This window comes from Balaenoptera borealis (assembly GCF_965194805.1).
Source record: "Balaenoptera borealis genome assembly, chromosome: 15".
NCBI classification, from domain to species: Eukaryota; Metazoa; Chordata; class Mammalia; order Artiodactyla; family Balaenopteridae; genus Balaenoptera; species Balaenoptera borealis.
This window is the reverse complement of record NC_138871.1, coordinates 7853906-7880738: the sequence shown is the minus strand read 5'-3', so window position 1 is coordinate 7880738 and position 26833 is coordinate 7853906. Positions and strand designations below refer to the sequence as shown.

The 26833-nt window shown below is 50.9% G+C and overlaps 1 protein-coding gene and 1 long non-coding RNA gene across 9 annotated transcripts in view; one reads left to right on the top strand and one right to left on the bottom strand.

The window, feature by feature from the left end:
• LOC309611586 overlaps window positions 1-26833 on the top strand; it is a 512787-nt gene that overhangs the window by 121186 nt on the left and 364768 nt on the right. The window lies entirely within an intron of this gene.
• CRACDL (CRACD like) overlaps window positions 1-26833 on the bottom strand; it is a 125972-nt gene that overhangs the window by 3223 nt on the left and 95916 nt on the right. For 7 of the 8 annotated variants that reach the window (XR_014234588.1, XM_082356146.1, XM_082356147.1 and 4 more), the window contains 2 exons: window positions 23919-24146; window positions 17313-18885 (listed from right to left, as the gene is read on the bottom strand). Coding sequence is in view for 7 of the 8 variants with exons in the window: in XM_082356146.1 (XP_082212272.1) it covers window positions 17313-18885; window positions 23919-24146 (1801 nt within the window). In the remaining variant the exon portion in view is untranslated. The remainder of the gene's footprint in view (window positions 1-17312; window positions 18886-23918; window positions 24147-26833) is intronic. The other variant, XM_082356145.1, reaches the window with a different exon arrangement.

Genomic DNA, 26833 nt, shown 5'->3' with positions numbered 1-26833 from the left:
ATGGGATACCTTAGAGAATGAGGTAAGCATCAATACATAAATAGGTCAGGTTTCTTTAATATAGGCCTGTCACTCTGGACCAGTACATACTACCCAACACCTGATTTACTTGGAACGTTCTTCTTCTCTTTTCTTTTAGAAATTATAAGCACAACCTTCCCTCGTGGAGACTGACACCAAAAGTAAGCCGTGGCTGTTTTCCTTGATGTTCGGGAGAGAAGAGAAATAATGCCTTTAAAACCAAAACATTTTGCTGAATTTCCTTCCATGTTCACAGTGCTTATTTTGGGCGGTAAAACTGTGGGTCATTCCCCCCCTTCCCTTGTTTTTCGACTCTTCTGTATTTTCATATTTTCTATGATGAGAATTTATTATCTTCATCAACAGAAAAAAGCCAGTTTGTTTTTTTCGAGGAAACGGAATGATTCGATAAGTGGCTTCTCAGAGGTCTCTGGAAAGCACCCTGAATCCAAGGGTTCCGCATGAGCTGTCCTCTCTGAATATTTGCCAGCCAGCCCACAAAGCAAGTGGATGGTTACCTCCAACCCCCCCCGGCTCCTTCCTGCTTCCCGTGTCCACAGGGCAACCCCGCCAGCAGGTACGGGCCACACCCGGGTCACAGCCACTCGCGAGGACGGCCAGGGCGAGTCAGCGTCCCCATTCTTTGTGGCCTGACAGATGCCACCCCTTGCTCTGGCATGTTTAGAATTTTACTCTATTTGGTTTGGCTTCCGCCTCCAGTTCAACGTGGAGTCCTCTTCTGCCAGTCCCCTGGTCACCAAGGAGGGGCGAGGGACAGAGCCACCGCCCTGCGAGCTTCGGCCTCCCGGCAGGTGGAGAACAACCCTGGGCTTCACGTGCACTGACCTGTCCTTGGCCCCTGCAAACCCTGCTCCGTCTCCTCAACTTACCCCTTGCCCCCTCCGGCCTCTCAGGCTCTCCCTGGCTGCTGACCACTTCCCCGTTGCTTTGCAAAACACTTGGGTCTCCCACAGCTCAAAAAAAAAAAAAAAAAAAAACCATCTCCAGGAGCCTCGCCACCCCCTTGGAGCCCCGTTCTCGACCCTCCTCTGCCCTCAACTCCAGCGGCTTCTGCCCGTGTCTCTTCAGCTAATCCTGGATCCTGACACAACGTGAGCGCCACGCTCTCCATCCGTCCAACCACTGGACCACAGATCAGGGGACTCTCCCATCCTCCGGCTACTTTACCCCTGAAGCTCAGATGTGGCCATATAACCCATCCTGGAGGCCTGTCCACCTTGGGCATCCCCTCTGCAGGTCCCTGCTGGACTCTTGCTCCTAAACCTGGAATTCCTTCTTGTTCCCAACCCTCAGCCTTTTTCTCTTCTTCCCCAAATGTTCTCTGTTCCACTCCTGACCTTCAACACTCAGATTTGCTCAGATTGCTTCCAAATGTGTAATCCAGCCCTACGTCTATTCTTAGCCAGAGCCCAGCATTTCTACTCCCCGTCCGCCTTCCTTTCTTCCTCCCTCCCATTCATTCATTCACTCATTGTTTGCTATGGGCAGGATTGTGTTAAATGCTAAGGTGAAAAAATTTAAAAAACCTGTTCCTTCAAAGAGCTCCAAGTCCAGTGGAGGAGACGAAGCAAAAACAAGTCACTCAACGGAAACTGGAAAATGCTACGCTTCACAACGTGTTGTGTAGACACAGGGTAACACCGGTGGGTAGGACCTGAGGATGCTGTCTGGGGTTGGGACCTGGAGAAGGAACCTTCTAGGCTGAGCAGAGGGGTAAGGAAAGGCCTCCCAGGTGGAGGGGGCAGAAGGCAGAACTGCCAGCAGGCCAGCCCAGAGGGGCTGAAACGCAGGCTAGGCCAACTGAGGGGGTCTTCCTGGCCTTTTTCTTGTCTATAACGGGGAGCCACAGGGCTTTAAACCCTGCGTATACTCTGGAGGCTGCGTGAGGAGTAAGTCTGAGTAGGGGGACAGCGGGCTGGAGGCAGGGGATGAGGAGGGAGGCTGTGGCCACAGTCCAGGAGAGGCTGTGAAACAGATCAGGGCCCTGTGCTGCTTGCCCCCCATGTCCTCCGCCTGCCTTTTGTCTGTGGAAAACCTTTAGCCAAAGAATAAGTTTAATCCGAGAAGTGAGAAAATGCAGAAACAAAGGAAAACAGTCAAAGGAGACCAAATAATAATAGTTGAGTCAGTAAGCAAAGTCAAGGACCTTTAGTTCCTCCTCAAGGGCTATAGATAATATTCTGAGCCATCTCCTGTGAGCTGTCTTATAGATACTGAAACCCTCACCAGGTGGAAGAAGTTCCATGACACAAGCTGCCACAATTCCAAGAACTGGCCTCAAAGACAGGGAAACAAACCGACCCCGAAACTAAAGATTAACTGTACCTAAAACAATCAAGATGACGCTGGTCAGACCACTGATGACCAATTTCTTGATGACGTCAGAGCTGCCTGTGCTGTTTCTGTGTGTAGCCCCTGCGCTCTGTCTATGACAGCTCTTGCCCCCTGACTGTCAGTGTGGGGTAGTCGGCCTTCGGACAGGTGCCCCCCACCCCAGTTGCCGGCATCCAAAATAAAGCAAACTTTCCTTTCCACCAACCTGGCCTCTTTAATGGCTTTTGAGAGGCGAGCAGCCGGGCCCCACTTTCGGTTGCAGTTGGACACTGGCACCAGGATCACCCCCTCACGTCCACCAAGTCGGCACCCGGATGCCATCTCCTCTATGAAGCCTGTTCTGGTCACCTAGCTGGACATGCTCTCCCTCCTAATCCTCTGGAACTCTCTTGAGACATTTGCCCCGACACATCTGCCAGCTGACCGTCCACCCCACTGACATATGCTTTTGTTATTATTATTTTTTTAATTTATTTATTTTATTTATTTATTTTTGGCTGCGTTGGGTCTTCGTTGCTGCGCCTGGGCTTTCTCCAGTTGTGGCGAGCGGGGGCTACTCTTCCTTGTGGTGCACAGGCTCTAGAGCGCAGGCTCAGTAGTTGTGGCACGTGGGCTTAGTTGCTCCACGGCATGTGGGATCTTCCTAGACCAGGGCTCGAACCCATGTCCCCTGCATTGGCAGGCAGATTCTTAACCACTGCGCCACCAGGGAAGCCCTGACATATGCTTCTGGTCATTAGAACTTATTTACTAAACAAACACACGGCAGAGACTACATACCAAGTGCTGTTCTAATATTAGCTTATCTACAATGTAATTTTACATTTTATTTCTTGTCCAGAGAACCCAGTGACTGCCCGGCACACAGAAGGCAGGCTGGGTGGCTGCATATTTTACAGAAAGTCTGCATTTCCCATCCCCCGTTCCAGAGAGTCCTCATAATCTGTCTTTCTGGACTTTTCTTAAAGGGGTCCTTTCACTTCCTCTTAGATCTTTCCTTCAGGCTCAGTGGCTGGTCATGCCCTCTGCTCTCTTTTGGCCCCAGATGTCTGGCCACACGGTCCTCCCAGCAATACGCAGCACGTGCTGGCCTTTGCTGCACCACAGGGAGACTGGAGAGAGGGCTTTGACTAGGGATTGAAACTCATTACTTCAGTCAACAAGATATTCTAATGCTTCAGTCAAGACTAAGTGTACATGGAGACAACATTTCCATCCTGGGCTTTAAATCAGAGGCAAATGGTGACTGGCTGTGCAAGGCCAAGGCGGCCCCGGCCTCTCAGCGCTCCAGCTGGCTCCCCGGCCCCCGGGGGGCTCAGTGTCGGGCTCCTGGCACTGGTGTCACTCTGACCATGACGGCACTGACACAGCTCTGATGAATTCCTATGCCATGCAGTTGGATGACCCATATGAGCCAAAAAGAGTATTTTACAACTCACTGGAGAAAGCTGTACGGAACAGGGCACAGGCAGCGTTCCTACAGAGAGTGCGGAGAGGAGGCTGGGGACCCCGAGGGTGGGACTCTAACAGGGGTCTACACCCCAGGTGACAGCCAGGACACAGCTGGGACTCGTCAAGAACACCGTCTCCTCGTGGAAACAACCTAGGTGTCCATTGACAGAGGAACGGATAAAGAAGATGTGGTGTATGTACACAACCGAATACTACTCAGCCATAAAAAAGAATGAAATAATGCCATTTGCAGTGACATGGATGGACCCAGAGGTTTTCATACTAAGTAAGTCAGAAAGAGAAAGACAAATAACATATGGTATTACTTATACGTGGAATCTAAAATATGATGCAAATGAACTTATCAAGGAAACAGAAACAGACTCAGACATAGAGAACAGACTTGTGGTTGCCAAGGGGTGGTGGAGGGATGGAGTGGGAGATTGGGGTTAACAGATGCAAACTATTATAAATAGAATGGATAAACAACAAGGTCCTACTGTATAGCAAAGGGGACTACATTCAAAATCCTGTGATAAACCATAATGGAAAAGAATATGAAAAAGAATGTATATAAATGTATAACTGAATCACTCTGTTGTACAGTAGAAATTAACACAACATTGTAAATCAACTATACTTGAAAAAATAACTTAAAAAAAAAAAAAAGAACACCGTCTTCTGAGTGAGAGGCAATGAGCTGTACAGTGTAAACCACCACCGTTTCTTGCCCTCTGGCTAAGAAAATAAAGCAGATACTCCGCCCTAAGCTAACACACAGTAGGACGGCAGGCTTCTTACACCTCATAAACATTTGGTAGATGCTGCCGCTTCTGGAGCAGCAATTTTAAAGAATCTTTCTCCTTTCATAAAATATCTTTCTTGTTCATAAAAATACACATGCACAATGTACAAATTCAGAAAGCAGAAGTAGAAAGGAGGAGAAAAAAGTTCTTCATAAATCAACACAGCCCAAGAGAGCTATGTTAACACCCCGGCACACAGCTTCGAATCTCTTTTGTTACGTTGTCATCTTAAAAACGCACATCCACAGCTCACTCCCAGCTCCTCACAATGTTCTCTGTGGAAGGAGGGGCCCGAGTTTGCTAAGATTTCTGCTCACCAGCATTCGTGACAACGAGCTGAGGCCAGAGCTGTCCCCTGTTTCTGTCTCCCCTCCAGCCCCTCTGCCATCACCCTGGTTTACACGGAGGTGACCGTGTGCCCGGAGAGACACTAAGGGGACTGCTGGGGCGGGGGAAGGGGACCCTGGGGACACATGGGCCTCACCCACACCGTGGGCTCCCTGTATGAAAGTTGAAGGTTTTTTTAAAAAGTATTTATTGATCTACTGTCAGTCTCACCTTACACGGACAGCTCCTGATCTATACAAGCTGGCAAAGTCTGCCGTCGCTCTGTATCGGTTCTGGCTGTGAGCCAGGCCGTGCGATGCTACCAGAGAACTTGGGCTTTTAATGCTCACGTGAGCATTTGTAAAGCCGTGCCGAGCATTTTAAGAATGAGAAAGGGTTTCTGGCAGAGAAAGCCCCCATTTTTAATAATTGCGACGCGGCTGTGTCCTAGCTCCACCTCCGAAGGAAACCTACCATTCCTTCCTCTGTTCATCCAACAAACACAGTCAGCCCTCGCCCAGGAATTCTGTATTTGACAATTCACCTACTCGCTAAAACGTATTTATAACCCCAAAAATCAATAGTCCTGACCCTTCATGGTCATTTGCAGACGTGCACAGAGCAATGAAAACTTTGAGTCCTGGGATGAACACGTTCCCAGCGGATGTGGAACAAGGGGATGCTTCTTTCATGTTTCTGCTCTCAGGCTGTAAACAAGGGTCCTTTCACAGTGTACTTAGGGTCACATTTTTTGCACTTTTGTGTTTTTTCTTGGTGATTTTACTGTCAAAAATATCCCGCATATCTACTGAAGTGCTGTCTGGTGCCCATAAGCACGAGAAGGCAGTGGTGTGTGTTATGGAGAAGATACGTGTGTCAGATGAGTTTCATTCAGGTGTGAGTTATACTGCTGTTGGCTGGGAGTTGGATGCTCATGAATCAACAATACATATTAAATAAGCTGCCCTTAAACAGAAACACGCATAAAACAAGGTTATGTATCAATCACTTGAGAAAAATGTTGTGATTGGAGGAGAAACACACATAAAACAAGGTTATGTATCAATCACTTGAGAAAACAGAAACACACATAAAACAAGGTTATGTATCAATCACTTGAGAAAAATGTTGTGATTGCGTGCTCACAGGAACCTAACCCTTTATTCCCCCTGGAGCGATGGTTCATGACTCGCTAATTCAGTGTTGCGGTGACTTTATAGAATGCAGCTACCGTGAAAAACAAGAATCAACTGTACTGGGTGAGCACAGGCCCCGTGGGAGATGCTGAGTCTACAGAGAGGAAGGATGTCTGTAACCCAGTGCACCCCTCCAGCGCAGGCACGCAGGCTCTCCTACCAGAGCCACCAGGGACAGAGGGGTCCTTCCACTGCTGACACGCGGCCACGGTCCAGGAATGAGCTCCAGAGCCCACTGGAAGGGGCACCGAGGGGCCTCCGGGCACTGGTCTCATTCTGTTTCTTGGTCTGGAGTGTGTTCCGTGTCTGAAAATTCATTGAGCAGCACGTGCCCGTCCCTGCATGTATATCATTCTCCAATCAAAAGCAAAAAACCAAAACAAAAACACAAAAGCCACTCTAAGATAATCACAACTCAGGCGGTGCTTGGATAGTGACCTGGAGAAGGATCTAGCTCCCTTCCCATCCTCTTCACTTCCCTTCGGGCCTCCATGCACCTGGAGTTCTGGGACCACCTGCTTTTTCGACTGCTGCCCTCCACCCCCCTACTCTTGCTCTTCCATTCTCCAATGGCTTACCCTGAATCCCTCTTCCTGCTTCCATTTCCTCTCCTAAATAAGACCACAGATCAGCAAGGGCAGAGAACCTGCCTCTCTAAACTCAGTGGCGAAATGCAGCTCTCAGGGAGGAGAGCCACTGCATCTGAGAGCCTCTTTCTCGGCCACCAGGGCTAAACGGTCCTTACCCCTTTCCCTCCTTCTAAGTCAGGAGGCACTGCTGGGATCTCGTCACCCCAGCTCCCCTGAAACCTACCTTCCCTTGACCTACTCATTGACCTGATTTGGATGTGCAGGGCCGGGCATCTGATCACGGGCAGACACGTGTACTGGGGGTGGGGCCCAAGGGTCAGACACTTGGCCAGGCTCTTTGCTTGAGTTCAGGGGCTAAGCCTGGGCCTCAGCATGTGAAGGCTGACAGACCTTGTCCCAGTGTCCAGCCTGAACCCCACACCTCACGGTGGTGACCAGGAAGCCAGCGACAGGCTCCAAGGGCACAGAGTTGTGATGGAGGAGCTTAGATTGAAAGTCCATTTGCTCACCCACCACTGTGTGTGCAATTAAGACCGTCTCCAAGAAGGCAATGACCAAAGTCCTTCTCTGAGCACAGAGACAGCTGGTCTCCATTACCTGCCAGGTGATATAACTGGGACCTTATAAGCATATGGGGATGGAAAGGCACTGTAATTCGAAAATAACTTTGAGCTCAGCAAAGGAGGAAGAGTAGTGAAATTATTATATTACACGGCATCCTCCTACAATTCAGAATGTAAAGTCACCCCACCTTGGATTCCTGGTGGCTCTCCAGGAACAGCTGGAATTCTGTCTCGAGTGGAATTCTGTCTTGAGTGGCCACCGAGTGGCCAATCAGTGGAGGGATGGCTCTTGTCCACGGAGCTTGGATCTGCCCTCCTCTATTACACCCCCCCCTCCCAACCCCAGACAGGTAGGGACCTTTCCCTGATTCATCACTCAAGAAATATTAACAGCTAAGGGTTACTAGGTCTCAGTTTTCAGAGCAGTATCATATTCATAATGACCCTCACAACTCGCCTTGTAACATAGAATACTTTCAATCCCCATTTCAGAGATGGAAACACAGAGTCTCACTGTGTAGAGGACTTGCTCAAGGTGACACAGCCAATGTGTCACCAAGGGGGCATTGGACACAGGCCTCTAGATCCCTAACCTTCATTCACTACATCGCACACCGTATCATATTAAGGGGAATGACCCCACAACTTTCCCACACGTCATGCCCTCCCATCATTGCTTATCACGGAGTGACAAGCAACCGTTACTCACCCTGGCACTACCGAGGCTTGGGGCTGGATAATTCTCGGCTGGGGGGCGCTGGGGGCCTGTCCTGTGCATTGTAGGACGTTTAGCCTCCTCCCACTAGATGCTGGTGGTATCTCCCTTCCTCGCACTGTAGTTGTGACATTCGACCATGTCTCCAGATACTGCCACGTGTCCTCTGGAGCACACAGCCACCCCCCGTTGATACCCGCCCCCCAGAGCATTACAGTGAAGATACTGGACGCAAAGGTGGTCTACACGGCCCCAAACGCCGCTTCCCCCCAGCCCCCCGGGTCACATGCCAGGTGCCTCTGGGCAAGTCTTTTGGCCTAAGTTTTACTGCGGTCACTTCAGAACACGGCGTCACCTCTGGGCTGAGTCAGTGTTGTCTCCTGCCCCCCCGAATGCAGGGCGTCTGAGCTGGGGGTGGGGGGGGTCCTTTCCCAGGGGCTGGGGGTCTGGGAAGGAGGGGGTGGGGGGCAGGCAGAGCTCTCCTGTGATCGGCGCCTGCCACTGTCCGGGTGGGCTGTGTCCTGGGTGCATCTGGCAGAGTCCCAAACTGACTCTGAGAGATTCCCACCCACCACCCACCCTCCCCGGCTAGCTCAGCTCCCCTCCACCCACACCGGCTCCTGTCCCCAGAGTCCCTGCGCCCCGTCCCTGTCCCGTGGGAGGCCCCCTCGGGATGAGGGAGGCTCCCCTGGTGCCACCCTGTTGAGCTGAGGACTCACAGAACTGCAGCTGTGACCCCTGCAAACGCTCTCTCTTCCTCTCCCCTCTTAGGACCCCTGTGTACACTCAGGGAGGTGGTGGTGGTCCGTGACTCCCACAGTATTCTGCACACGTTCTCTCTGGGGTCTCACATCTACGCAGCGGTGCCTTCAGCAGAACCGGGACAGGAGAGTCCCACGCTCGCACGCTGGTCTCCGCCGCCCAGAGGAGGTTTCGGTACCTCCTTAGGGAAGTATGACTTGTACCCTGTGAGACTGTATCACGGTTGGCAGTGAAAATGCTCTTGCTGCCCCGTGAGTTACTACTAACCTCATTTTACAAAGGAGGAAGTTAAGACACAGAGGTTGAGAAACGCAATGGCTCCGAATCCCACAGCCCCTGAGGGGTGGACCTCGGAGTCAAACCTCCAAACCCAGGCTCTTCTGGGTTGCAAGCTCTGCCTGCCTTGCTTCCCAGCCTTGTCCCAGCACCTGGTCACACACGCTCGGCTGAGGGCCACCCACTGCAGGCCAGGAGCCCCGCCCCTCCCCCAGGCACAGACACTGCCAGAATCAAAGCCCCTGATGTTCTCAGGGACCTGGTGGCAGGGGTGGGGCTGGAGATATCAGAGGGAGGGAAGGAGTGGCAGATGAATTTGGGAAGGCAGAAATGTTGATTTTGGCCAGAATCTAAGAAGCCTTAAATGCCTCACGCAGGACTTTGAATTTTATTCTAAATATAATGGGAAGGCATCGGGACGTTTTAAAGAGGAAAGCTCCGCGGTTAGACCCACGACTTGGGAAGAGAGGGTGAGAGGAGAGCTGGGGGGAGGAGGTGCTGCAGGTGTCAGGTTAAAGGTTGCTGAGGGCTGACCTGGGTGCAGGGGGCGAGGATAAAGACATGTCACATTAGGATGACCAGGACCTGCTGACCAAGGTGTAAAACACGACTGACATTCTTCAACCATCAGATTGAGAAAAAAGAAATTAAAAATAGACTGATAACACCTAGTGCTGATGAGGGGGTGGAGAAATAGCCTCTATTCTGCTCTTAGAAGTGTAAACTGGTACAACCTTTACGGAGGATCATTTGAAGTTGTCTATTAAATTAAAACTTCACAAGCTCTGTGAGCCAGAAAACCCACTTTTAAGAATCTAGCCTAGATATGGAATTCCCTGGCCATCCAGTGGTTGGGACTCCACACTTTCACTGCCAAGAGCCGGGGTACAATCCTTGGTCGGGGAACTAAGCTCCCATAAGCCACAGAGCGCAGTCAAAAAAGAAAAAAAAAGAAGAAGACAAAAAAGAATCTAGCCTGGAGAAACAACTGTGTGAATACACAAAGCTAAAACGAACACGGAGGGTGACTGCACCACTGTTAGCAAAAGGGAAAAAAACCTCAAAACAATTGGAACTCCCTTCAGTAGGGGAATGGCTAAATAAAATATGGTACATGTACTCTGTAGCCCTTAAAAAGAATGAGGACAAGTGGCTCATTCTCATCAGAAAAGATGCCCAGTCTTTTTTTTTTTTTTAATTTATTTATTAATTAATTTATTTATTTTTGGCTGTGTTGGGTCTTCGCTTCTGTGCGAGGGCTTTCCCCAGTTGCGGCAAGTGGGGGCCACTCTTCATCACGGTGCACGGGCCTCTCACTGTTGCGGCCTCTCCCGTTGTGGAGCACAGGCTCCAGACACGCAGGCTCAGTAGTTGTGGCTCACGGGCCTAGTTGCTCCGCGGCATGTGGGATCTTCCCAGACCAGGGCTCGAACCCGTGTCCCCTGCATTGGCAGGCAGATTCTCAACCACTGCACCACCAGGGAAGTCCGTCCAGTCTTTATTGTAGACTGAAAACATCTAATTGCAAGCCAACATGCATTTCTGTGATTTTTAAAAAAGGACTGCTGTGCCTATATATCAACATTGATGTAGCTATGACCGCAATGGCCATGGGAAAAGAGCTGGGATGAATCTGTTAGTGTGGTTCCTTCTGTGTGAGTGTGTGTGTGTGTGTGTGTGTGTGTGTGTGTGTGTGTGTGTGTGGGCGATTAGAGGTTCAGAGGTGGGTGGAAAGGAGGCTACTACTTATTTTTTGTGCCACTTAAAAGATTATTTTAAAATTTACGTATAGTGAAATTCATCTTTTCTGTCGTACAGTTCTGAGTTTGAACACATGCTTAGATTCTTCTAACAACCATCACAAATGGGCTGCAGAACAATATCAACACCCCACAAAATTCCCTGGTACTACCCCTTTGTAGTCAGACCCCACCTCTACTCCCAAACCCTGACATCTGCTGATCTGCTCTGTCTCTGTATTGTTGCCTCTTTCAGACATCATATAAATGGAATCCTACAGTTGATAATCTTTTGAGACTGGCTACTTTCACTTGGCATATGCATTTAAGATCCATCCGTTATCGTGTGTGTCAACAGTTCATTCCTTTTTACTGCTGACTAATATTCCATTGTGTGGGTTGTTTATCCACTGGCCAGTTGAGGGATATTTGGGTTGTGTCTAGTTTTTGATGATTATGAATAATGCTGCTATAAACATTTGTGTTCAGGCTTTTGTGTAACCTAAGTTTTCCTTTATCTAGGATAAATACCTAGAAGTGGGATTGGTGGGCTGTAAGGTAAGTGTACTTTTAATTTTGTAAGAAGCTGCCAAATTGTTTTCCAAAGTGACTGTACCAGGGACTTCCCTGGTGGTCCAGTGGCTAAGCCTCCACGCTCCCAATGCAGGGGGCCCGGGTTTGATCCCTGGTCAGGGAACTAGATCCCACACGCATGCCACAACTAAGAGTTCGCGTGCCCCAATTAAGGAGCCTGCTGGCCGCAATAAGACCTGGCACAGCCAAATAAATAAATAAATAATAATAAAAACAAAAAACAAAAACAAAGTGACTGTACTGTTGTGCATTTCCACTAGCGATGCGTGAGAATTCCAGTTGTCCCGCAACCCCCTGGGCACATGGTATTATCAGCATTTTTAATTTTAGCCATTCTAACATGCGTGTGATGGTATCTCATTATGGGTTTTTACTGGTGTTTCTCTAATGGTTAATGATGATGAGTATCTTTCATGTGCTTATCTGCCATCTGTATATTCTCTCTGGTGAAATATCTATTCATACCTTTCGCCCATTTTCTAATGTATTTTTGGTTTTGTACTGTTGAGTTTTGAGACTACTTTATATATTTTAGATATCAGTCCTTCACTGGATATACGGCTTGCAGGTATTTTCTCATAACGCGTAGCTTGTCTTTTCATCCTCTTAATGGGGTCTTTGGCAGAGCAAAAGTTTTAAATTCTTAAGTCCAATTCATCAATTTTTCCTTTCATGGATTATGCTTTGATGTCAAGTCTAAGAACTCTTTGCCTAGTCCTATGCTCCAAAATTTTTTTCCTAAGTTCCTACAAGTTTTATAGTTTCATTTTACCTTTTTAAAAAATATATTTATTTATTTATTTGGCTGCACTGGGTCTTAGCTGCAGCATGTGGGATCTAGTTTCCTGACCAGAGATTGAACCCAGGCCCCCTGCATTGGGAGCACAGAGTCTTAGCCACAGAGTCTTAGCCACAGGGAGGTCCCCTCATTTTACTTGCAAGTCAGTGAATCCTTTGAGTTAATTTTTGTATATGATGTGAGACTTTGGTCAAAGTTCACGTTTTTGCATATGGATGTTCACATGCTCCACAACCATTTGTTGAAAAGGTGAAGTAAAACCAAACGATATGGCCACATTTTCTACAAGGGTGCAAAAGTAATTTGCCTGAGCTCCGTGGATCTGTAAATTTGTTTTTCCAAAATGTAGGAAGTTTTCAGTCATTATTTCTTCAGATATTTTTTTCTATTCAAATCTGTTTCTCCTCTTCTCTTGGACTCCTATGACATGAGTGTTAGACTTTTTAATATTGTTGCTCTGGCCCCCAAGGCTTTTTTAAAAATCTTTTTTTCTCTTTGTGTTCAGGATGTTTTCTATCGATCTATCTTTAAGTTCACTGACCCTTTCTTCTAACACCTCCATTCTCCTAGTGAACTCTTCCAATGAATTTTTAATTTCTGTTATCATATTTTCCTGTTCTAAAATTTCTCTTTGGCTTTTTAAAATAGCTTCGGGCTTCCCTGGTGGCGCAGTGGTTGAGAATCTGCCTGCCAATGCAGGGGACACGGGTTCGAGCTCTGGTCTGGGAAGATCCCACGTGCCGCGGAGCAACTAGGCCCGTGAGCCATAACTACTGAGCCTGCGCGTCTGGAGCCTGTGCTCCGTAACAAGAGAGGCCGCGACAGTGAGAGGCCCGCGCACTGCGATGAAGAGTGGCCCCCGCTTGCCGCAACTAGAGAAAGCCCTCGCACAGAAACGAAGACCCAACACAGCCAAAAATAAAATTAATTAATTAAAAAAAAAATCCACTTTAAAAAAAAAAATAGCTTCTATTTGTTTACAGAGAATCTTTCCATTTGTTTCAAGAGTGCTCATCCTTACATCTTGGAACCATGGTATAACAGTTGCTTTAACATCTTTCTCTAATAATTCCAACCTTTGGATCATCTCAGGGTTGATGCTTGTTGATTGCCTCTTTCTTTGAGAATTTTTTTGGTTTTCATGGTACTCTGTAGGTTGAATAATTTTGGTTTGTATCCTAAACATTTTGAGTATTATGTTGAGACTTGGTCCTGTTAAAATTCTCAAAGGTTCTTCTGTGCTGATCTGCAGGTGCATCTCAGGGCCAAGCCCAGGATTTCATACCTGTATGTGAAGGACCCTTCTCAGGTGTCTCCCTTCTGTGGTTCTTCACACCCCAAGATTCTCTGGCTAGAAAGCCGGGATTCAGCCTCTGCATTGCTCTGCACTCTTATGACCAGGACCACCTGAGGGGCAGAGTGCTGAGGGAAGGGAACCTGTAGGACCACCAGCATGACTGTTGAGGGAGTGTGGCTTCACTACGGGCTCTGCTACGGGGGTGTCCTAGCCGAGGAGAGTGATCCCACTGGGAGGCCAGCAAGGATGAGCGGATGTACACGGTCTGAGGAGCACAGGGAAGGCGGGGAAATGGAGGCCCAGGGTGTGGACCACACTTGCCAGGAAGGGACCATGAGGGTACGGATAAGGCTAAAAAGAAAGGCAGGTGTGAACAAAGTTGCTTTTCTTTAAGAATAAAAGACCTGTATATATATATATTTTTTTATACAAAAAAAAAAAACAACCAACACAAAATCCCACCAAACTCCTTGTATTCTACTCAAATGAACTTGAATACACTGAAATAACTTTGTCGTTAGAGACGGTGACAGTCTTTTTGAGCTCATTTCCTCCAGAAAATCTCCCTGCCATCCAAAGAAAGATGGGCATCTACCTACAGTCGCCACCACCTGCCTCCCCAGGCCCCTAAGCTCCCGGACAGCGAGGCTGGCGTGCTCTTCCTGACCACCTTTTGGGGCCAGCACAGTGCAGTGCGCGTGGCAGGAGTACATCAATGTTTGTTGAAAGAACGAATATGCACGGATGAGTGGGGACTGGCTCCAGGACCTGGTGTGCCACTGTCACCAGCCCGGTCTGGAGGGAACAAGCATGGACTAGGGGCAGAGGCTGGTTATCAAATGCGGCCCCTGGTGAGAACAGCGCTTTGTCCAGCTTCTCTCCAAAATAGCCAACAAGTGTCCACCACTACATAGCAAATAAAACACACACACACACACACACACACACACACGAGACTAGAAGGAAGGCCAACAGGGATAACATCCAGAGAGTGGACCTACGGACGACTACTTTTTTCTCTATGTTTTGTGTATTTCACCATTTTTCCTGTTCCAGTTCTAATCCTGTGCGCAGGAAGCTGCTTCCAGACTGGTGATTTAGACTGGGACGGATTGGCCCAACAGGAGGATGGGGAGTGTCTGCGCACATGAACAGGGCTGATAAGCCAGGGCCATTCACCTCCTACGGCAAGTGAGCAGACTGGTTGGTCTCCTTTGCGGCAACGAGCACAAATGTACTGGGTTCACAGCGACCACCCCAAGGTGCCCTGTGAGGCTCAGCCCGGTCGGCAAGCTGGGCTCCTCTGTTTATTGCCAACAACCACCTTATCCTCCCCGAATCCCACACCCCCGGGGTCTCTCCATCTTCAAGGAAGGAAGACAGGGTGTAGGGGGCAGGTGGGGGAAGCAGCAGGAGTGCTGGGACAGAGTAGCTGGAGTCCCCGAGATGGCACTGTGCCCATCTGGGACACCTCCATAACCCAGCTTTATGGTGCTCACCCCTGGAAGGGGGGCAGGGGAGATGGCAGCCCATCTGGGAGCTCTGGGTAAAAGCACCTGCCACCACGAGATAATAAACAGCAATAATTAGGCCTTCCTGGAAAACTGGGTAATACTGTTATTACAACATTTTATTATCTGTATGTTTTATATGAATTTAATTGCCTTCAGCTGCTATAATTTGGGAGCCATGAGGACGAGAGCAGAAATAATAACGAATTGAACCACAAGCAGACCCAGGGTCTGGGGAAGGGGTGGAGGCTGCTTCACTGATGGGCTCTGGGAGCCTGGGGCTCTGAGATTCCGCTCTGGCCTGCAGGAGACAGCCCCCAGACCCCACGGTCCCAGGGGGCACCAGACAGCAGCCCCAGCCTGCCTGGCTCCCGTCCCTCAAATACCATCCACCCTGGGAGGGTCGGTTCCCAACAGAATGTAAGAATTATCTCCTCTCTTTGCATCGAAATGAAAATCATTACCCTTGCCCCCTAAAGCAACCTAGATTCTTCCACTCCAGAATTCATCTGAGTCAGTTACTTCTGTGGCTTAGGGAGTGCTAATAAAGCTAGTCGGACAACACAAATCTCTTCTATTTAAGCAAAGCCGTTAATAAATATTATATTGTATTTTACAAATCAAAAGAAAAAACAGAAGCTCTCTAACTACAGACCATTCCAGCCAGTTGACAGTGAACAAAGCCTGACTCTCACAGCTTAAGCTGAGGAAGTTATAAATTATCAATCTGTCAAGCATCGCCCTCTGAAGCTTCTTTTCCAGATCTGACCATGAATCTGAGTATCCTGTCTTTAAGTTCTCTTCATTCAGCAAGCCTGCGAGAGACATCTTCAGTTCTAGCCCACGAAGGTGGATGGTGCTGATGTCGGGGTTTTATCTGCACCCTCCTCCGCCCTGGCTATTTCAATGGCTTTTTGAATCCCTCTATAATAGCTTCAATAACCTGGAAATTTGCAGAGTGGATAATCAGCTACAGCTTGAACCTCCCCCAAAGTTCCCTCACTGATTATCCTAATGTAGCAGCAGCAGCAACAGCAAATCACAGCGGAGCCAAGGGGCCTGGATCAGGAAGGCTGCACATGCCGGCTCTTCTGGGGGCGTTTTCCCGAAACTCCTCCCTGGAATCGCCTGCATCTTTGGGTATCGCCTTAAGAATTTAGAGCCCTTTATACACTGCACTTTTACTAACTTCCTAGGAAGAAGACACAAAAGACTAGAATGTCTTTAAACCTGTCTTTGTGTGTGCCCTTCATCCTCCTTTTAAGGTGGGGGGTCCCTAAGAGAACTGGGTTCTATTTCCTCTCTGTTCCACAATTCAGTGATTAAACAGAGTCCTGAACTTAGAGCAGCCACTTAAAATATCCTGAAAGTTGTGTTGTTTTATAAAATCTGCCATGGAAAATTTCTTCTTAGTGCTCCCATCACACACACACACACACACACACACACACACACACACACACGACTTGCATGTCTAGTTCCATTTTTGGTACACTGATTTCCATCAATAAAAGAAACCAGAAACGGGAGATTCTTTAGCACCACTGAAAATACCCGTTTCCAACAGATTCCATCTGAAACACTATATAAAGTGACAAATGTCAAAGACAGAGAAAGGTCATCTATTTTGTCTCTACTCATTTTAAAAGACAGTTGCTTTACAAGATACTTACATTCTGCCCCAATCTTAACACCATCTCCCTTTTGGGACAGTTCAGGCCCACCTGATGAAGAACTCAGATTTTACGAAGACTCGTGACTCCAATAGATGGGACTCTTCCTGTGTGAGGCTGGGCCCTGTGAGCCTGATTATTATTAAACAGGATGAAAGTCTTCCTTTGGGGGAAAGGTCGGAATGACGCTAAGTGACAGTGGAGCCAGATGCTTCATTTATAACCAAGAACCAGGTGAGGCCCCAGGAGGGCCTCCACCCGTGAGAGCACACATTGCCCAGGAGGGATACCCCTCTGGAGGAAGAAGCATCTCAGTGATCCACTGAGGGGCCCAGCTCCTCCCGGAAGACGCTGCAAAACGAGTTTCTACATTTTCCTGACTTCTCAGAACTTACACAAAACCCTGATATTTGTTTCCCTTCCCCAGTCTCTATTCCTAACTCTTGATCAAACATGTTGGTGGTACCAACAGGAATTTTGACTTTTCCTCCAGTTCCCCGGCAAGGTTTTTACCCAATGCATTTATATATCAATACCTTGCAGACGTCCAGCAAGACATTCCAACTGACCTGACTTCCCCATGGCCCTGACCCTTCGCAAACACCCTCCCCAGGCTGCTCCACGCGGGCCTCTTACCAGCTGCCCTGTGGGGCGACTTCCTCTCCGCCGCCTGGCTCTCCTTCCTGGGGTCGGCAGGCGGCCCTACCTTCTCGGGGTCCCGGGGGCTGGCGTCGGGGGGTGCGGGCAGCTGGGGGAGGGTGAGGGCCTGCAGCAGCGGCTTCCTGGGCAGGGGCGGCTTGGAGCTGAGCAGCTCGGCGGACCGAGTCTTCGCCTTCCCCGGCTCGTTGGGAGACCTGGCGCCTCGGGCGGCCGGGCCCGTCCCGGGCGGACCCTTGTCGTTCCTGGAGAGCAAGGTCAGCCCTCCTTTCTCCAGCCTGACCTCCGCGCTGTACCTCTTGATTCCCCTCCCCTCCGGGCAGGGCGCTTCTCTGTGTTTGAAGGACAGAGACGTGGAGCGGAGCTTGACGGGGAAGGGGCTTCCGTCCCCGCCCGCGGGCCTCTCCCGGGCGGCTGGGCCGGGGTCCGCGGTGGCCGCGTCCGGAGAGCCGCGCTCGGCCGGGGCGGGCGGCTTCCGAGGGCCGGGCTTCGGGGCCTGGGGCTCGGCGGGCGCCGGGAGGTCCTCGAGGGCGGCCTCGCTCTTCCAGGCCGGACCGCTCCTGAGAAGCGGCAGCCGGACGGCGGGGCCTCGGGGCTCCAGCAGGCGGCCCCCCGCGCGCGGCCACTCGCGGCCCGACGACACCGAGAACTTTTTGGCGGCCCGCGCCTCGCGGCCTCCTCGCTCCATCTTGCGCTCCGGCGCCGCCGCCTCCGTGGGGGACCCCTCCCGCTCGGCCCTGGGGGGCTCCGGGGGCGCCGCCTCCTGGTCCAGGGATCGGGGTGCGGGCTCCTCTGCAGGCGACTCGGAGGCAGGCGGTGAGGGGGCCGCGCCGAGGCTCGCGTTCGCTGTCGCGGCCGAGGCCTTGTGCTTCAAGCAGCTCTTGGGGGCCGGCGGGCTGGGGGCGGGGGCTTCTGGCCCTGCGCCCTCGGGACACGGCGCGTCCAGGGTCAGCCGCACCTCCTTCGGGCCGGTGTGGTCTGGCCCGTCTGGACCAGAGGGCGTCTCCGGGGTGGCTATGGGGCCGGGCTCGGGAGGGGTCGTGTCCCCCTCGGGATTGCAGGGAGATAACCGACCCTCGACGTCTTCCGAAGCACAAACCACCTCGTCCGCGGTGTCCCCGCCGGGGGGACACCGGGTTTCCAGGGACAGTGCCTCCCTCGGGCTTTCGCTGTCGGGATTAGGGTGACGGTGCGGAGAGCCTTCTGGCCAAGACGGGGACTCCGAGCGGGGGGCTGGGCTCCACACGGGCTCTGTGACCTCCATGACCTCCGGGGTGGCCAGACGGCTGGAGGGGTTCTCCCCCGGGGGGTTCTCCTCCTCGGTGCTGGCGGTGAACGCTGGGCAGTGCTGCAGGCGCGCCCGCCGCGCACGGAGCCCCGCAGGTGGCAGCATGGTCGCCTGCCCCCCAGGCTCGGCGCCTCTGTCCTGTCCCCCCTCCTGCTGCCCAGAACTGGGCTTCTCCTCCGTGCTGACTTTGGGTAGCGGCTTCTCGTCGTATTCCTCCTCCTCTGGGGTACACGTCAGATCGCTCAGGGATTCGGACTGGGCTCTCTAAGAGAAATAAAGTGGGCAAAAGACAGCATCATTAGGACGAATAGAGTAGCCCCCGCTCTCAGCAACTAGAGAAAAACTGGGTGCAAGCAAAGACACAATGCAGCCCCCCCCAAAAAAATTAAATGAAATGAAAAAATAAATTTAAAAACGAAAAAAAAAACCAGAAAGCCTATGGCCTCCCCATTTTGTTCAAGGTTTAATTAGGTTTAAGGGAAGCAGAATGTCTCTAAAGCTGGCACTCAAGTGGACATTCACACACAGCTGTCTTTTCTTAATCCTCCCTTACTGGTCTGTTTGGAATCTTGCCTCCCAAGTTCAGCTTTCAGCAGAACTGAGGCCGTTATGCCTCAGTTAAACAGTTAAAATAAATGTTAAAATAAATGTTGCCTGAGGCTCCCGAGGCCAAGCTAGAAACCAGTGGACACTGCTCTACAGAGTGAAGCAAAGGGAAGGGGACCAGCAACAGCGAGGTCTGCCACGCTCTGTGCTCGACACGGTTATCTCACTAACTCCCTGATTAGCTCCAGTGAGGAAAGGATTATTATTTCCTCCTTGCATTTGGAGAACTGGGAACTCAGAGAGGTCCGTGCCTTGGCCAAGGCTGAGCTAATAGGTGGCCCAGGGGCAAAGCTGTTGCCCTCTCTGACCCCCTGTGCTGCCTCAGAGCCGGTGTCCCCTGTCAATTCCTTCTCTCTCCAGGGATGCACCCTCATAGCAAAGGCAGGCTGGTTTGCCTAAAAGATGATTCCTATCATGTCCAACATGGTCAACAGCAAACCATAGGTGACAGGATAAAGCCCAAACTTTTCAGCAAAATTTGAAGTCTTATATTCTGCCGTTTTGTCTTTTTAAAATTTTTATTTTATGCTGGAATGTAGTTGATTTACAATGTTGTGTGAGTTTCAGGTGTACAGCAAAGTGATTTAGTTATACATATATCTATTCTTTTTCAGATTCTCAGGTGGGGGGAGGGATAAATTAGGAGGCTGGGATTAACATACACACACTACTATACATAAAATAGACAATCTATTCTGCCGTTTTAAATGGTTTCTCCCACTCCCTGCTCAGGTCAAGCCAAGCCCCTGCCATTTTATGTGCCAGACTCTGGGCCTGAGTGACTGGCCGGCTGCCCTCCACCCCACACCTCCAGGGCTCCACTAGCACCCCCAGAGCAATCTCTGATTCCACTCCTATAGGAAGCCTTGCCTGGCTTGGCAGTAAGTCACGGCCTCGTGCTATTTTTCTTCCGAAAAGTCTCTGGAATCTAGATTTAGTCCACTTCCTCCCTACCAACCACAAAGTCAGTTCTTGCTCTCTTAGGAAGGAAAGGAGATCAAGGTAGTCATGAATCATTCACAAGCAAATGTGAAAATGACCGAAAGGCTGAGGGCATTGAGGCTGGTGTTTTTTAAAAGTTCCTGATTTTAGACCTGTCTTTAGACTTTACAGAGTCACCCAGGCTGCTGCACAAGGGCAGTGCCCTCCTTCCTTCTTTTTAGCAAACACCCAGGGGAGTGTTTGCAATAGGTTTTTGTTGTTGTTGTTATTTTAACATTTTCCAGCTGGTATCTGCTTGCTAACACAAGATAATTGGGATGTTTGTGACGACACCTAAGCTAGCTTTGCCAAGATGCACAACCCTATTCCTCTGGATTTCAAAAGGGGAAGATGTGAAATCCCCAGAAGAACTTTCAAAAGCTGCAGGTTCCTAAGGTGTTACTGGCCTTTTGTTACTACGGGAAACCCTTGATGTGGAAACCCTTTTAGGATGGTGGCTCATGTTTTTAAACTATTGGAACCCACATTAAGTCAACATAAAGCTGAGGAGCAGGCCTGGCTTGAGCACATCCAGCTGAGCCACTGGCAGCTCCGAGGGGTTATGGTGGGAGGCCAAGCAGAAGGAAGGCTGGCACGGAGCGTGCACTCCAGAGGGTGGCCCCCGATGCTGAGCAGAGGCTTTGCAGGGAACAAAGCGGCTCCTACCCAAGCCTGGGCTCTCTGGCCAGGACAGCAGGAAGGATGCGGATACCCACTCCACCTCCACCACCCACACCTTGCCTCCCACTCTGGGCCCTCAGAGCAGCTTCACCCCCCGGAACCCTCCCGAGGAATCGGAAGCAGGGGACCCATTGCTCAGCCCGCACCCAGATGGAGATTCTATCATGGCTGCCTGCTCATCTACCTCCTCTCGCCAGAAAGAAAGTGTCTTTGGGCGGCATGCACATCATCTATGGGCAGAGCATGGGCACGACGGGCAGTGCCGGTGTGGAGAGGAAGCATCTGTTTCTGACACCCGGGACTTGTTGGCAGCTCTGCCAGCCAGGCGACCTCGGGCTAGTCATCTAATCACGCTGCTCCCGACAGAACAGAGTTAATAATATTCCCTCTCCTGGCACTGCCTGGGTTGGGATGAGGCCCAGCTGGCGTGGTGAGATGTCAGTATAAACATTTACGGGCATTCCACTTCTACTGCACCAGAGCCATGCACGGGGCACGGTTCTGAGCAGCAGGGTAACAAACATGCTGAGACAACCAAAAACTATGTTGGTCTTTCGTGTGTTCCTCTTCCACAGCCCCTGCTTTGGTGGGGGCAGATGGATCCAACCAAATGCAGTCTTGAATATGTTTTTCAAACTTGTAATAAGGATCACAATCTTGACAGCCAAGGTTTTTTGTTTGTTCGTTTTCCTGTGCAAGATGGGATTTTTTAAGGTTAAGAAAAGCCCCTTTTTTCCCCAGTGCTCCAAAAGATTGAGAGCCTACATGATGTGGAGTAGAGAGTTTACCCCACTGATGGCAGAGGATGCCTGGCCGGGCGTGGACAGCTCTTCTGCCCAATGGACGAAAGAGCTTGGGCAGCAGCAGAAGAGACTGAAGTGGAAACTGAAGATGCCTGAGTCTGCGGGGGGTGGGCGCGACAGAGTGGGTGATGGAGAAAGAAACCCCAAATGTTACCGGAGATCAGAGAAGCAGGGGAAACTTGGACCTCGCTGTCCAGTGAAGCCCAAAGGGACAGGGAACCTCCAGAAGTCCCCAGGGTCAGGAGGGCAGCAGAGGGGGCAGCGTGGCAGCTCTTCCCCACCCTTGGAGCAGAATAGGAACATCTGAAAGCATGTGGTCCCCAGAGGAAGGTCCTCATGGTTAGGAGAAGGGACCTCATGATCAAAGGGCAAAGGAGGCTGCAGACACTGAAGGACAGAGGCCTCCAACGTAGGACCCAACAGTGACACTGGTGACCACCGGCCAGACACCTCTGTGCATTCAGGAAAATACGGACACCTCCAAAAACATAATGTATCCATGCCTGCGCCCGACCCAGAAAGGGGGGAAGATGTGCAAAGGACAGAGTTTAAATCAAGGAATGACTGTGTTTACCCAGACTGCCTAAAGCAGATTTCCTCTTATTCTATAACATGGGCTTCAAGAGCTAAGTCAAGTTCAAAAGTAAAGAAAGAGGTACAGCTCTGCCCAGGGGGCAGCAGGAAGGAATGCTGCATTTCCACTGGGAGTATGAGATGGGCTTCCCGCGGCCATCCTGGCCAGGTGATGGCTGGTTACACACACCCTTCCGGGGCAGAAGGCATCCCCATGGGAAGAAAGCCCAGACTTGGGGGCCACAGGGAGCCGGCTTTGCCCTTGTCCTGTGGCTACACTCAACACGAGGACAGGCAGGTCAGAGTTACCAGGCCTTGCAAGTCTCCACAGTACTGAGCCTTTAACTGTGAAGGCACTGGACAGATAAGCATTTGCCCAAGTACCCAGGTCCCCAGTTTCCATGAGAGCACATTAGCCTGAAGGTCACACAGCCTCCTTCTTTCCCCAGCATTAGTCCCCTCAAAAGTCGACTTTGCTGGCATGAGGTTAAAAAGCGCCTTCCACATGCCCAGAAGAAAAGCCACTCTCTCCAGGGAGTCCCTGACATCCCCGAGAGGCCCCAGCCCACTGCCTCCAGCTGAAGTGCTGAGCTGGTCCAGGGTACCTTATCAACACCCCACGATCTTGTCTCGAGGGAAGGAGGGAGGGGATGTTGGTCTATGAGCATCTCTTTCTCAGCCCCGTCATTCTCTGTGGCCAGGCGGACCCCACACCCCGCTTCTCGGCTCCTCTGGGGATGAGGCATTGCAGGCACCACTGGGCAGCGGAGAAGGTGACAACCCTACATGGACCTCGAGCCCCTGGTCCCTGCCCCGCCCCCCGCGAGGACCGTGGGACCGTGACCATGCCGCAGGAGCTGGGGGTGCTCATGGTTTCAACCTAAATCAGATATGCCCCTCCCCGCCTAAGCACTCATTCATTCATTCATTCGGTCTTCATTCTGCAACACTTACCAAGAACCTGCTCTGTGCCTTGGGTCCCCTGCCTTCCCACTGTCTTCAGTGTGATGTCCACACTGCAGGCCTGGCACAGCTGGGCCCTGCCCACCTCCTTCCATCCTCACTCAACACGCTTTGGCCTCCCTTCTGCTTCTGGCACTCACCAAGCTGTCTCCCACCCCAGGCCTTGGGACCGGCTGTGTCCCCTGCTCAGGATACCTCCTGCTCAGCCCTTGGGGCATGCGTTCCGAGGTCCTCCCCAAAGAAGCTCCCCATGAACGTCCTGTGGAAAGCAGCCCACCTGCCCATCACCATGGGCACTTCCTCCATGGCACTGGCTATACACGGACGTGACCTTTGTAAATGGAGGTGCTCACTTGTTTATTGCCAGTCTTCCGTGAGAAGACTGTACTTCTAGCCCTGGAGCAACGCTAGTCACAGAGCTGACGTGTCGTGGATGTTAGTTGAATGCATGAATGGATGAACAAACGCGTGAATGACCAAAGGAGAAACTGAACAGCTAGAGTGGACACTACCTGGGGCGAGGACCTACTTAGCAGCACACGGGTGCTGCCCCTGTAAGGACAGACCCCTCTTTGGCATGCTGCCCAGGCAGTCATCAGCTTGTCCCTCTGGGAGCTGAGAACTCGCTCGTGCAGTGCTTTGGCTTCACGGGACCAGGGCGGCCCGCCCACCCTGCCCCTGCCCGGTTACCGAGGACAGGCGCCGCATTTTGCTGCACCGCTGGTTGCGGGGCTTGACCAGGAGCTTGTGCTTGGCCGCAGAGTTGTCCAGGCAGGAGGAGGATTCTGGGGGATAATCGAAATCAGCCACAGGTGCCACACTGCTGTCCGAGGTCCTGGGGGAGACGGAGGTGTCACTCGCTTGCCTGGAGAAGAGCTGGTCAGGAGACTGCGGCCGGGACGAGGAAACCACACAGACCTTCAGGGAACAAGGAGCACACAGGCCAAGCCATCAGCTTCCCCGAGGAAACGGTACAGCCAGCACATCGACCTCCCCTTTCACCGGGCTCATCTCTGGGCTGGGGGTTTGAAGTGTTGAGCCAAACCCTGCAGGCCCATCACTCATTTCCAAGAACCTGAGTCCTAGGTGCTCTGTAGCCAGTAACTCTGCCTTCGCCCACCCACGGCAGCTGCACAGGTGCTTCAGACAAGAGCTACTTTCTCCCATGAAACCGACCAGCCCAATTCCTCCAAGGGCGGAGTCAGGCTTGGCCCTGTCTCTGGAAGCCATGGGGGTGGCTCAAGGGTGTGATTTCACAGGCTGGGGCACAGCCCATGCCAAGCCCTGCTCTCAGCATCCCATCACTGCTCACTCTAGGGTTCTGTATCTTCACGCCTTCTCTTGGGACAATCTGTCTGTTAAGTTACCCCTGTTAAGTCTCAAATATTTTACTAGTTCATACCTCGGCAGGAAGTAACTGAAAGGCAGCAAAGGGCAAAAGTGTCGCCTGGGAGGAAGGGATTGGGGGGAGTCACGTGGAAGAGTGATGGCAACACCGGGTTCTCCTGCAAAGACACTTATCAGCATAAAGTAGCAGACGGGCACCCACTGCGCACCCGGGGGAGCAAGGTGCAGAGGGAGACTTTGGGAGGGGCTGGGCTTTAGTGACAACCCTGCCACCTGCAAACTAACAAACAAACACAGCTTTCTGTTCCAGCATGGTGCTCAATATTAGTGTCAAGTTCACATTTTTTCCCAAAGTGTTTTATTTTCCGGTTTCTTTTATTTAGCATCTTAACCACGTTTAAGTGTACCGTTCATTGGTATTAAATACATTCATGTCATCGTGCATTCATCACCACCCACCACCTCCAGAACTTTTCCTCTTGTAAAACTAAAGCTCCATGCCAATTAAACACTAAGTCCCCGATCCCTCTCCCCCAAGCCCCGGAACCCACCCTTCTACTTCCTGTCGCTATGAACTTGACTAAGTACCTTGTATAAGTGGAATCAGACAATACTTGTCCTTTCGTGCCTGGCTCATTTCACTTAGCGCAATGTCTTTGAGGTTCATCCATCTTGTATCCTGTGTCAGAATTTCCTTCCTCCTCAAGACTGAGTAATATTCCACTGTGGGTATATACCACACTTTGTGTGTCCACTCATCCAGCCCAAGACACTTGGGCTGCTTTCACGCTTTAACTACTATGAGTAATGCTGCTATGAACGTGGGTGTACAAATATGTCTGTGAGAAATTGCTTTCAGTTCTTTTGGGTCCATACCCAGAAATGAAATCACTGGATCATAAAGTGATTTTATGTTTAATTTTTCGAGGCATACTGATTTCCACAGTGGCTGCACCACTTTACATTCCCACCAACAGGGCACAGGGTACCAACATCTGTCTTCATGTTCTCTCCAACACTTGTTATTTTCTGTTTTCTTTTTTTTCTGTTTAATAGTAGCCATCGGAATGGGTGTGAGGTGGTGCATTGCTTACATTTTAACCTGAGACCATAATTTTATGCACCTCACGATGATTTAGTAAATGCCCTCCTCAGGAAGGAAGCGGCGACAAGAAGACAAAGGAGTGAGGGGTTCCCAGGGGCCTGGGTGCATCTCGCTCAGGGTCTTTCCCACAACCCTGGGCCACACAGAAGCACGTGCCCAGCAGCCCCCCCCACCCCCCGCCACCAAACTAGAGGAGGAAACGGAAGGAAGACGCTGTTCGCAAGCACGCCACTGACGCGGGGACCACCCCCTGCAGAGGAACGTATTTTCCCTGTTAACATAAAGTCCCTTGTATTTTCCAGTGCAAGTACAAAGCTTATTCCTGTCGATGGGGAGAAGACAATTACCAAAATGGGGGGAAAAATGGCTCTAAGTGAACATGATCTCTTTTAGTTCTGTGGTTTTAGCGATTGGGGTTCTTACGGGAATAAAACAAGAAAAATTGCTTTGAAACTAAACCACAGGACACCTGGCCATGACTCCCTCTGTGCCTGTGGCTTTGGCTCTCACTGTTGTGGCTGATGACTCAGGAGGTCCCCTGCGATTGGACGGGAGACACCTTCCCCAGATAGTCCTCCTTATAAGGTCACAGCAGGATGGGCCCATTTCACAATCATACAGAATCCTTCATTTTCACCCCTGTCTGGAGGGACAGTGGATATCCACACTTGGTGAGATTTGGGGTTTTGTTTTTCTTACTGCCTGGGACTCAAGAGAGCAGACAAGATGAGCTGCTTTGCAAATGCAGTGACTCCACAAATGAGGATGAATTCTCCTTCTGTGACAACGTGTGCCTTGGGTCACCCCTCTATAAACCCAAAGGACAAACGTTCCCTGCCTACTCTCCACTTGGCTCCCCCTGCATGTGCACTGCCTGAGCGGATGGTCCACTCTGGCCCTGAGGCTGGGGCCTGGGAGGAGCTGAATGTCCCTGACACTGGACAAGGGCCTCTGTCCCCAGACAACCCTGCACTGGCCGTCACGGCTGGTCTTCCCTATAGGGAACCAGACTCTCGCTTCTGTCTGAGCTGTCATTCTGAGAGTCCTTGGGGCCTGGGAAACACCAACACCTTCCCGATTGAGGAGAACCAAGTTCCGTCTCTGATCAGTGAAGCAACCACTGATGGGGTGGGGTGGGGTCTGGAGGAGGAGG